Here is a 13,052-nt window from a genome sequence, read left to right as displayed (position 1 = left end):
TCTCTGTATTTTCTTCTTCCATAACTCCCTAGCGCTGGGAAAGGGAGAGAAGAAGCAAGCAGGTATTTTGTATTTTCTAGAAGTACCCTAAGAAGAAGAATCCTTTCCAGCACTATCTTAAGAAGAAGAATCCAAGAATGCAAAAAGGAGCTATCCCCAAACAGGATCTAAATAGTGTATCCCAGATGCTTCTACAAGGGAATACTATCTTGACTTAATTTGATCCACATCAATCAAACTTTGCTCCAAAGGGAATTTATGTTTTAAGTTAATTACGTTTTAGACTTAATAATAATATAGAATTTTGGGAGGAAGGAAATGAAACAGTTTCAAAGATGTAGACAGACTGCAAAGCAATACAGAGACAAAGCTCATGAAAGGTCATCACATGTTTGATAAGTGGAATTTATGCTTGAGAATAGGTTTCCATGGATTATTGATGAATTTCATAGATAAGGGAAGGAAATTTTATTTTTAATTTATTCTATAATACTTTTTTGTGGAAACAAAACAAAATTTAAGTTCATACCAAGAAATGGCTTGAGCAATATAACAGCCCAAGGAACTTAACATTAGGTAGAAAAGACATGAGGATCAAAAATACACCATTTTCCTAATGTAATATACATTGCACATCTGACTTGTCAACTCAGTCTTAATTGATGATGGTCGTTTGGTCATAGAACATTTTATTGTGAGATAGAATTCACTAAAAATGTTCCACTAAAAACATTAAACTTTAAAGTTTTCCTTTGTTGGACACACATCTGACTCTACAGGCATTAGTTTGGGATGAATAATTTGACTGCATGATGTTTGGCCACAAGTAGGCTTTATTAGCTAGATACATAGTATTTTAATACATTGTATGCTCTATTGTTTTCCATTGTGTAGAAACATGGATTTCCACAATATGCTAAATGAAAGTTATTATTACTGGAGTTTGAGCTTAGAACTTACATTCCAAATACACTGGCATCAGCATACAATGATTTTTAAAATTTCAGTTTCAGAAAATTTTATATTCATTCTAATTCTGGGAACTACTCACCATTGAACTACCCACCATTTTCTTTTAAAGACCAAGAAATTATTAATCATTGAGATTTTATTATTAACACATCATTACATAAGAATTGGCAAAAATAACATGCATGGGAATAATGGTAAATAGCCAAGCATGTTGTGCTATGTAAATACTCATTATCAGATGTGTTTAGTAACTCCTTGTAAGTGGATGTTATTTGAAGACTATTTATTTGGTGGGAAATCCTATGTGCACACCAGTAAGACGTTGTAAGGTAGAGATGCCTTTTGAATTTTAATGTATTATTTTATACATTTCATACATGAGAGACATGAGTTTCACAAGAAGCCAAACAATGATGCCATTTGGTATGTTTTATTTTGCTATTAGCTTGTTAAACACAACATGCAAATAATAAAAAAGAAACATACATGACTTAGAATGAAAAACAATCCTTTAAAAGAAAAGCTTCATTGGGTAAATATGAAAATTCTTAACACTGGAAATAATTCTTTTGGTGCAGGTGGCTTCATAAATTCTGTTTACTATTTTGCAAAAATATTGGTCTCAACATATACCACTTATTTTTCAACAGAACAAATTTGAACATAGCAAGATGGTTTGAGCTAAGACAATACACATCCTTATATACTGAGACCACCATGCTTTTAGGTCCATTAAATTAAGATTTAGGGGCTATAAAACTTGGCTAAATTCCATGCAAACAGTAAAATGTTTTGTATATTATTTGACAGTAGAGGTATAGAAAATAATAAATTTACAAATAAAGCATTGTGTTTGATGTCTATTGTGTGTGTGTGTGTGTGTGTGTGTGTGTATGTGTCTCCTCATGATGAAATAGGCCTGCTTTTCATCTTTTTTTTTAAAGTGGTAAATGTTTACAAAACATTTTCCCTTTGAACTTAAAACTCATGAAAGTAATGAACAACAACAAAAAATGGATACTCTGAAAACTTTACACACAAAGGAAAAAAAAAAAAACCCTAACCATAAAGTACTGCCCCAGGATACACCTCATGTAACTGGAATTAGAAGGTATTAATTGACAGTGATTTCATTTGCTACACGTAGACATTCATACATATCAGGTGGCAGATTGGTGTGGGTGAGACGATTGCCATCCAAACGCAGATGCTTGATCTTGGAGTAGGACAATGGCCCCAGAATCTTACAGAAGCTTTTTACGTCAAACTCTGCAAATTAAAGCATAAAAATTTTCAATGTTTCCTTTTAGTGTATTGTCTTGAAACAATCATTTAACAATTCCTCAAGTGTATATTATCAAACAGGTGTTCTTCTCACTTATATTACGTACCTTTGAATTAGGTACCATTAAAAGTATATTTCAGGCTACTATAATGACACTACAATATTTAGTAAATTATAAATAAAGAAGCTCAGGATACTCAATACAACTTTGCAAAGAACAGGATTCATTGATTCTGATGAATAAGGTCTAGAAAGGCATTTACAAATGTGTCTTATAATCAAAGAAATCTTGAAATATTTAGTCTGACATGAAGAAATGTAAATTGTTGTGGTTGTATAAACAGCCTCACCAATACATGCATCATGGGTTTTATGCATCTGAAAATAACAGATTTAACTAAAAAAGTTCTCTAAAAAATGTTCTAGCAACCACACACCACAACAATGAATCAAAACTGCAAGGCAAAAACCAAACCCTGGAATGTCCACCACCTGAGCCAACGTTCTTGTGTGGTTGAAAACTGCTGCAAATGAAAAATTGATTTAGTTTGTAATAGAAACCAAGGCTATTGTTGGGTTGCATGATTATGTGTGCACATAGAAACTATCTGTGTGCCCCTCTCTATTTAAGCTTAACCTTATCTAGTCTTCTATCTTGTCATTTTCTTTCACTCGAAAATGCTAGTTTAAACAATGGTTTCAGTGGAAACCCAAACCCACCATAGTCTTTTCCCCCAAGATGGTCTCTAAATAACTTCAGTGATTCCAGGATCTTTCTATGATACCTACCTCTGAGAAACTATGAAGCAAAAGAAAAAAGATGGGCACAGGCTATGATGGGTTTCTGCCACTTATTAGCTGGGTGACCTGGAATACTTAGCTGATCTTCTTGTTTGATATAGCATATGTATCTCATTGTGTTGCATGAAGATGTAAATGTGGTAGGTAAAGCACTTCATATAGTTCTTGTATACAGGGAAAACTCAATTTTTTTTTCTTTTCCAATTTACTTCATATTAAGAAGGTTTATGATTAGGCTAATGCTTAGAGTTGCAAGATTAAAATATAAAAAAAAATATTTTGGGCTAAAGAGCTGGCCTTCTGTATCTATTGGTTCCACATATTCAGATTTAAACAACCACTGATCAAAAAATATTAGGAAAAAAATTGCCCTCAAACATTCAGACTTTTAAGTTGTCATTATTTCCTAAAAATATAGCATAAAATACTTGATAGAAATTATATTATTTTAGGTATTATAAGTAATCTAGAGGTTAAAGTATATTGGAGTGTATGCGTAGATTAGAAGCAACCTCTCTGTTGTTTTACATAGGAGACTTGAGCATATGTGGATTTTGGTATCCACTGAAATTTCTAGAACGGATCACCATAGATGTTGGGAGATGCCTGAATATTTGCTTATATTAGACATTACATATAACAGTGGACACTAAACCTTAGAGAACCTATTTATACTATCAGTATGTGGACAACTAATATGCATGATTACTACCTGGCTAAATAACCTAAGTTGAAGAGAAGGAGGCTAGGACAAACTTCAAGAATACCTGACCCATACCAAGGATAAAAAAGGAAGTAAAGTAATGCTCATGTAACCTTTTCAAATGACCACCATGTGCTGGCACTTTGGTTTCAACCTCAGTGTGGCACTGAGTAACCGTTGTCTTTTCTCCTGTAGGTCTTCTTCCTTATCTCTCTTACCGGTCCTTCCAACCTTCATTCATACAATGGATAACCAGCAAATGTGCCTGCATTTTCATCCTTCTGTCTCATGTCAGAGAAAGAAGTAGCCTTGTTCTGGTGGGCTAATCTCCACCCACTAAATCTAACGGATCTCTTCATTCATTCAAATTTCTTGATCATTTTGATCTGTGAAAATATCCTTCCTCCTAACCCCAAATGTTTAAAACGTGGAATCCTGTATTGCTACATAATGAATTCCACACTTGAAACAACTATAGAAGCTAAACTATGTTAGCTCGATTGTGTAACATGTGGTGGTCAAACAGTATCAATCCTTATTTTCCAGATACAATAAGGAAAATGGTGTTTGAGTTGGTACCAATGATCTCCTTCATGAAAGCACCCCAGCCCTACTAGAAGCTACAGAAAACTGTTTAAGAATTACCATGTAGTCATAAGATATACTGTAATTTTCTGATAGCAATATCTTTATCCAATATGACAAGGAGCCAATTTTCATTAAATAAAAGTGCTTAACTTTAATACAGTATTTGCAAAGACCACTGCTGTATATGCAAATTAGTGTTCTCTACCTGATTTTTCATTTATAAAACCTGACTGGTGAATTGTGATTTTGTTGTCTGAAAATATCTTGTTAATGAGTACGGCAAGAATGATGGATTTTTATTTCCCACCAAAATCTATATTACTTCAATTGAAAATGCCCCAGAAGACACAAGAGGATTGGGTCAATCTCCATCCAGAAGATAAATGAAAAATAAAATATGGCAGCAAGAGAAGAAAAGAAATCCAAAGAAGGGAAGAATTTTGTAAAAGAAAAGTTTCTCTTACTGTACTATTTTCAAAGATAAGGAAATTCTAAACTTTATATGCTTTATATAATTTTTCTTCCATAATCTCCCTCAGAGTCCATTGGAACACCTTGAAGTCCACACACACCATAACAGAGATAAGAGAAGTAGATGATGGTCAAGGTTAACAGAGTAACATGCTGAGTCTCAAGTAAAGGTGCCAAGGAAGACCATGAAAGCACATGACCTGTGGTGCAGGTCATGGGAGAGAGGGTTAAAAGTCTCCGCTAACTAGATCTCTTCTGAACTTATATGTTCCTCCCTGAGCTGGATCTTGCCAGAAAATAAGTATAGGAAACAGATTTAAGTCATAAAGGAATTAAATGACAACAGATAAATATTGAGAGATAATATAGCAAGATAATTAACATAGAATATTAAATTTGATAAAATTTCATGTTAAATTCTTTTGTCTTAACTATTCTTCATATGCACATTCCAAAGCAAGTCTAGAAAGAATTGGATACTCAACTGAGCTAGAGATCTTATATTTTTTTAATTAGAGGGATCTTTTGTTGATATTTTAATTCATTTCTATTAAGTATAGTCAGAAGCAATTTTTTTTGCCCAGCTTAGGCTTTGAAAAACTTCAGATTATACAAAAATCAAACATTGGCACAACTTTCTACTTACTTTCAAGTTCATTGACCTCCAGGTAATAGTTTTCAAGATTTTCATTAACTGTGGGTATGCTCTTAAGTTTATTATAAGAGAGATCCAGCTCCACCAGAGATGATATATTAAAAGAATTTCCAGGTACCCCACTATCAGCCAGCTCATTGTGAGATAAACGTAGATACTGCAGCCCATTAAAACGCTTGAAATACTCATCGGGGATGTTGTTGATCTTGTTGTTGTCTAGGTAGAGGGTTAGAAGAGATCCTGGGAGACCAGAAGGCAGTTTGGTCATCTGATTGAAGCTCAAGTCGAGGTACTCAAGTGACTTGAGACCTTTTAAGGCTGCTGAGATGGCATCCTCTTTGAGCTGATTGTGTTGGAGGTGGATGAAGGTCAAGTTTACCAGTCCCTCAAAGGAGCCAAGTTTAGAGATCTTGTTATGAGTAAGCTGCAGATCCTCGAGTGATTTGGGGAGTGGGCCCACAGACTCTGTCAGATTGTTGTAGTTGATATGCAGCTTCTTCAGCTGTTTCAGTTTAGAGAACACTTTTCCTTTTATCTTGGAGTTTTCCAGAAGGTTGTGATCTAGAATAAGCCACTGCAGATCAGTTACGTTTTCAAAGGCCTTTTCATCGATATGGTCAATCTGGTTATTCCTAAGGTAAAGATACTTGATTCCAGGGGGCACCATGGGCACACTTTTCAGTTTCAGCTCATCGCAGTACATGGCGGTTGGGTAGCTTTCAGGGCAGTTACACTCTGGTGCACAATTTGGTGATGATTGCCCATAAATGGATAGAGGGAAATCATAATCATAGTACTGGCCACTGGCACCACTAATTAATGCCAAGACGAGAGTAAATGCACCTAGGTTCATTTTCAGCAAATGCCTTGAATCCTAAATAAGAGTGGAAACATAAATCATTATAATAATGCTATGCTTTCAAGAAAAGCAAATTCAATTTGCAATGTGCATTTTGTTGTATTAGTTGTCCAGTGCATCTAAAAATAGCGTCTTTACATTTTTTAATTTAAGTATATGATTAGAGGTGTACAGTTCCAACTTTGGGGCAAAGAACAGGTTTCAGATTAGATGGCATACACAGGCGCCCCCTTCTGGGCAACCCACACATAACTTTTCTAGTTTTTCTCTTTTGGTCCTCCCTTAATTAAATGACTTTCTTCAAGAGGTTGCTGGGTGATGCTCATTGACCACAATGTCAGAACACTGCTTCAGAACATTTCTCAAAACAAGAAGAAATGAAAATTAGAAGACAATTGTAAACTTCATACTGTACCCTATCATTCAACGTCATTAAAATGTCTCATTAAGAAGATCTTTACTGGGAACATGGACAATCTGTGGTTTTCCCTGGAGACAGCAATTCTTATTACATTTGAGACAGCAATTCTTATTACATTTGAGGTGGAAGGGGAAGGGGGTACATTCCTTTAAAAGTGTCTGGTTATTGTTGGTTCTGAAAGAGGGAAATAGAATTCTTGGTCTGGGTGTTTATTTACATTATTTCAAGTTTTGTTTAACATTCCATATTTTCAAATACATTTCAAAACTATTCTAAAACTAATATTTATAAAACAAATGTTTATTAGAGAAATGTTAAATATTCTAAGAATTCTTAAATCTAAAAAAACTTCCAACTGGTAGAAAAAAAAATTTTCCAACTTTTGAAATATAGTTCTTTTTCCCAATAACTCATAAGTTGTCTATCTTTATTCATGACAAAATTTAAGGTGGCATGATTTGATTATCTGGATTGTAGTAGCCTCACAGAGTAGAAATGAGAAAGAGGTGAGGATGAAGGAAAGTTTGTTTTTTTAATGCTGGCATCAGGGACCATGCAGGAAAGGATTAAATTAAAAATAAAAAAAAATTAAAATAATTTACAACTGTTATCTTCTCATATGAACATATTTCTAGGATGAGGCTCAGTAACAAGGAGGTCAACTGTGCAGAAAAGTGCAGGTTTAGCACTTTAGGAAAAGGAAAACTAGAATATAAGAGTTGGACTTCTATAGACTAAGGAAAACTGGTAGCTCTGGAGAGAAATCACTAATGTGAATAGAATCCACATTTCAATAGTACGGAATATCATATTTTCCCATGAGACGTATGAGACAAGATTTTGGATTAAGGTAGTTTGGAACAAGCAGGATTTGGAGGATGAAGAACTCTAAACATGTTTTCTTTAACTTGGAATCATAAGGAACTTATGTTAGCTGATAAAACATTTTTTAAAAAAGCTATTAGAAGCACTTAGGTCACTAATATCAGACGTAATCAGATTCTTGGTAAATTATTCCCTAAGATTATGATGGAGTCACTTAATTCAGTGGACAGGACTTGGCCATGATGATCACATAAGTAAAAAGAACATGCTGACATGTTCCTGGGCTTTGTAAGTTGCAGTAAGTTAATGCTACAAAGATAAGTCTAGTTTCATTAATAAGTTTCTACCTCATTTTTTGAGTATCCACCAGCACAGTCATGGTAAGTATAATGTGAGTTTGGAGTAGTAACTAAAAATGCTTCCAATTTTTTTTTGTCAGAGTAAAAACCAGGGCTCTGAATTCAAAGAGAGTTTGTAACCCATATAATGCCTCCACTATGAGAAAAATCACACTGTATTTTTTCCCACTTTTTTTCCAAAATACCTGTGGCTAGAGAGGAATTTTTTTTTTCAAAAAATAAATCATTTCCCAGAAATTCTTTAAAACATGTTCCTTAAAGCATACATTCAACATTATCCAAATCTTTAAAATTCACAAAATAGGAAAAAAAGCAATCTGTAAATCCTTTAGCTCACATTTTATAACACAAACTATTGATGGTGATTTGTAACAAATTATAACTATGTCTGTATCACAAAACATTTTGAATGATGATTGAAGTGACCTTTCTATCCTCCAATATTAGGTTCCCACAATACTAACATACACAACTCATTAGCCTGAAGAGCAAACACTTAATTTCCATTCTTTCACAGTGTCTAGTTTAGCTCTTCTCTCATTCTAACCTTGAAACATTTTGTCATTCCCCTTGCCAATCAATACAACCTAAACATTTAGAAAACACAATAAACAAAAGGAGAAAGTAAATGGTCAGAATGGTGGGTTTGCATTTGAATAGCCATTGGCAAATCTGTTCTGAATTTTTTTTTCCTGTTTCTGTTACAATAAACACTGTCCCAAACAGTAAGCATCCCCTGGGCTATAGTTAAAACAGCACTTACCTCGATTTCTTGACACTGCTTCCTTTAATTCTTAAAGCAGATGCACTGGGACAAGAATCCACCAATATATGCTGTAAACTCTGTCGGGAAGGAACTGGCTGCCAGATTCTTAGTGATACCAGAGCTGAGGAGGGTGGGGGGGGGGACCAGCAGAGTCACTGCAGTCTCTGAATGGAGTTATGTCATTGTGGGGCTCTTGTGGTGTGGCATGTTAACACTCTGCTCTCTAACGAAGTGCAGGTGGACATGCTGAGCAACCACAGCCCAGCTCATTCCCTATGGAATGAGGGAGAGATACTTGCTTAACTAGCTCAAATACCATTGCTTTTAACCAGGACTTGAGTCCTGCTCCAGATGAGGCAACTCAGTGAGAAAGTGTCTCTTAGAATCTTTATTTCTGTGGCTGTGGCAACAATTAAGTGTGATTTGTTTGGCCAACTATTATGTTCATCTGAAGTTCTCATATATCATAAACAGAGCAAATAATTTTGAGAAAATGCAAATCAGCATCAGATAAACTAATATCTTCTTGTTCATCACTCTGGGAATCTATATTGATTTACTTGGACTAAATTAAACTTTTGTTAAGATGATAACACATTAATTTCTAATGTTTGCAAAAAATGCTTCATAACCACTCTAATACAAATGACAAATAACAACATTTTCATTTAACTTCTTATGCAAAGGGAATTCTTTTTATGTTATTCAGATCTGGAACTAATCAACAATGTCTTGCCTGTTTCTTATTTTGTGGATTTCCTTTAGGAATTCACCCAAAACCTTACTTGCAGAGAATATTCTGCTGCTTAATGCCAAAAAAGAATTTAAAGAACAGGGGAAAAAGTATAATAAAATATCAAAAGGCAAGAATCTTTCATTCTGTCACTATATGCTAGCGATGTTTTCCTGAAATCAAAAAGTTATTTAAAGATGTAATTTCCCAAGTCCTGGTTTGATAGGTCTTTCATTGTCAGTTCCTGATGCATGCTTTCAGTAAAGAAGAGGTCTTCTGAAGTTCTTATCTAGTTCATTTTTTATTATATCAATTGTATTTATAGGATTTTCCCTTCAAAATATTCACTTTCTCATGTTCATAACAGAACTTACAACAAGGTATGTTAATATTGGTTTCCACATTGTAAGTTTCTTTTTTTCATTTTAAAATAACAAGAACATTTTTTAAGCTATAAGACCTATGAAAAGTTAAACTCGGTGACCACTATTGCATTTATCCCAAAAAAGAAAAAAGAAAGAAAGAAAATCCGAATAAATGCCTTATATTTGTAAGAGAGCACTTGAAAAACAAAATAATCTTTTTAGTAACTCATGGAATTGTAACATGATTTACAAGCACAAAATTGAACTTATTTTAAGGAAATTATTGAAGATATAAGTTTTATAATAAAGGAAATAAATTTAAAAGGAATTAGGTGGGGAAAGATACTCTAATCATACAACTAAGTGGTCTTGCTATAAGAGGCTTGATAGAACAACTACAAACATTAACTTTGAATGTATTGAATTCTATAATCTTAATAAATTCCAGCTCCTTATGCTTTAGGAGTTTTCTTTATAAAACAGTAAATATTTTGTGATGTATGTAATATATTTTTAATGCATTAAACTCGATTTAGACCACTGTGAAACTGATACTTTAATTATGTACTTTGTAAATAATTCAGTACTATGAAGCTGATAAATTGATTAATTTAGCACATTTTAAAGCATATTTCCTAGGTTTATCAGAAAGAAATAAAATTAATTTCATGGCATATTTATTATGTTCTATCCTTTTTCCTAGTTTTTTTCACATATGTCATATTTAAATTTCATACTTTAAAATTTCTTATAATACATTTTATTTTATATTTTCAGAAGTAGAAACATTCAGAGAGCCTAAGCAATTTGCTGAAAGTCACCTAACAAGTGAGTAGAGGAATTTGGAAGACCAAAACCATTGAGAAAAGGGTGACCAAAATGGAGCAGAGCCAAGGTAGTTAATTGTATAATTTAAAATATTTTATAGGTATTCTTTATGTTGAAAAATGCATAAATATTAAATTAAATGGGCAATAAATTTTAAGAAAAGCCAAATGTTAGGATGAGAGAGGAGGGGAGGAGTAAGGAGGATAGGAAGGGCAGCAGAACAGAATTGACAATATGATTTATGTATGTACATTCCATGTATGTATTATATGTCAAAATTCATTCTGCTGTCATGTATGACTAAAAATAAAGAAAGAAAGAAAGATTTAAAAAAAAAATTCAGAAGAAGAAAAAAAAAAAGAAAAGAAAAGCCAAATGTTAGCTAAGTGGTAACTTCCCTGTGCATCCCACACACAGGCCAGGGAACAACCACATCCACACTTCCCAAATTTTGGGTGATGTGTGAATTTTCCATCCTGGCAAATAGAAATTCACTTTTTTTTTTTTTTTTTTTTTTCCGAGAGCAGGTGTTAGAGGTGAATATGTTTCATGGGAACACAGAATAAAGTGATTGGGCTGTCGCCCCAGTCTGGCTACCAGATTCCTTGTTACTTCAGACCATCAAGGACACTGAGGAACATCATAACTATTTAACCCACCTCATTCTAACCCAATCCTGCACTTTCAGAGCCCTCATACCACTTCTGCTCAGGTTTTCCCTTTGCCACTGCCATTCTGCTGGAGATGGGCTTGTCCCAGGCTGGTTGGTAAATGGAAAAGGTGGTCCTAAAACAGGAAAGTAGTAAAGAACCCAGGCTGTGTGGAACAATATACCAAGTTCTAAATGTTCTCAAGCAACTAATGAATGGTTAAAAAAATGTATAATCTTGACACTTGGAGTCTACATCTTTACAGTTTTTATGATGACATGTACATAAATGCTTCTGGTATCAAAGTACCCCTTATTTATTGGGCCTTCGCTATAGTGTTTAGCAAGACATAAGTGACCAATACTTCTATATATATTCTGTATGAAATGAACCTCAGAGATCATCCATTGGTGAGTACTATTAAACAAATTCCCCAAAGTTCTGTTGCCATTATGTGTTTTCCATATGTAAAGAGTTAATATGCTTGCAGTGCTCCATCTGAACAAACTGAGATGTTCTTTCTCTTTTTGATGGATGGATGGCATTGCTTCCCTTACAATGTGTATATAGAGATGCGTGAGTGTATATACAGACATCACTTATCTGAGAGCATGGAGTATTATGAAATACCATGATAAGTCCTTGTTAGAGAAAAAAGTGCTATTTTATTATTTTCTACATTGGGGTTTTAAACTGAAACTTTTCCTTATTACAGATTTCATAAAAGCATTTGTTTTAGTGTGTTTGGTAAATACAGGGTAAAAAATATAAAAATTTTGAGTATATTTGGAAATTTCTTTTGGGGGGAAAAGAAGAAGTTAATGTTCTAGCACAGAGGTCACTGTGTGTGTGAGAGATACTTTTGAGTGTGTGTGTGAGATATATTTTTGTTTTTACATCTATTAATATACAATGCTTATGGTTTTACACCCATTTTTTATATAATAGGAAGTTGTGGATGCTTTTCTATTTCATTAAATATTCATCTTTAATGTTATTGTTGTTATGTGCTACATGAAATTATGCTACATAGGTAGTACCATAATGTAGTTGTTAGTTTTCAATATTGAACACTGTTTTATAATTTGTAAAGCATTAACAAGATCATGGAATTTTATTCTTTAAATTAGTTGTGTATGTTCTATCTACACCACTTATTTCAGTAGATTTATTTTAAATGAAAATACCCTAAGTGGTTTATTTTCAAATTAGATAATAAAAGAATTAATTTTGATTTGTTCTTTCCTCAAATTAATATGACTGTTCTTAACTTGAGCATTTTATCAACCATGAAAGTGTCTTTCATCTGCATAGTGTTTATCCTCATATACCTATGTGGATTTAAACTCATTCTATGATTACCTCCATTTGTCTTGATATTGGACAAGGATAGCTTTAGAATTTTTATTAATAAAGTGTCTTTTGTTTTTACTAATACATTTGTGTTATAATGGTAAGGTGATATAAATACAATATACTACAACATTAAACAGCACCCCCTGATATAAGTTAAATGTGCAATGATCCCTCACCCACCTGGCTATTTAATTCCATTTTCTAGAAGGTATTTCTGTTCAGACTTCATTACTTAAGAAACTTTAGACATATGACATATACACCACAGAATTTGATTTCCTTGAATTTTCAGCATATAAGGTAGCATGGACAACACAGCCTTCAGATACCTTCATGGAGGTAGATGCATGATCACTAGTCTGTTTTGGGGAGAAATAATCTCTCCTTGAATTCTCTTCCTCACTTCTGCATCTTG

The 13,052-nt window shown here is 33.6% G+C and overlaps 1 protein-coding gene across 1 annotated transcript; it reads right to left on the bottom strand.

The window, feature by feature from the left end:
• Positions 1-453: 453 nt before the first annotated feature.
• On the bottom strand, positions 454-8,989 carry Lum (lumican). The gene is made up of 3 exons (XM_026397156.2): positions 8,703-8,989; positions 5,467-6,349; positions 454-2,241 (listed from the first exon to the last, which is right to left on the bottom strand). The coding sequence occupies exons 2-3, from the start codon at positions 6,326-6,328 to the stop codon at positions 2,087-2,089; spliced, it is 1,017 nt and encodes a 338-aa protein (XP_026252941.2). The 5' UTR covers positions 6,329-6,349; positions 8,703-8,989; the 3' UTR covers positions 454-2,086.
• Between the last annotated feature and the right edge of the window lie 4,063 nt (positions 8,990-13,052).

This window comes from Urocitellus parryii, chromosome 5, assembly GCF_045843805.1.
Source record: "Urocitellus parryii isolate mUroPar1 chromosome 5, mUroPar1.hap1, whole genome shotgun sequence".
In the NCBI taxonomy this organism is placed as follows: Eukaryota; Metazoa; Chordata; class Mammalia; order Rodentia; family Sciuridae; genus Urocitellus; species Urocitellus parryii.
The sequence above is the reverse complement of the archived record's forward strand: the minus strand, read 5'-3'. Positions and strand labels throughout refer to the sequence as shown.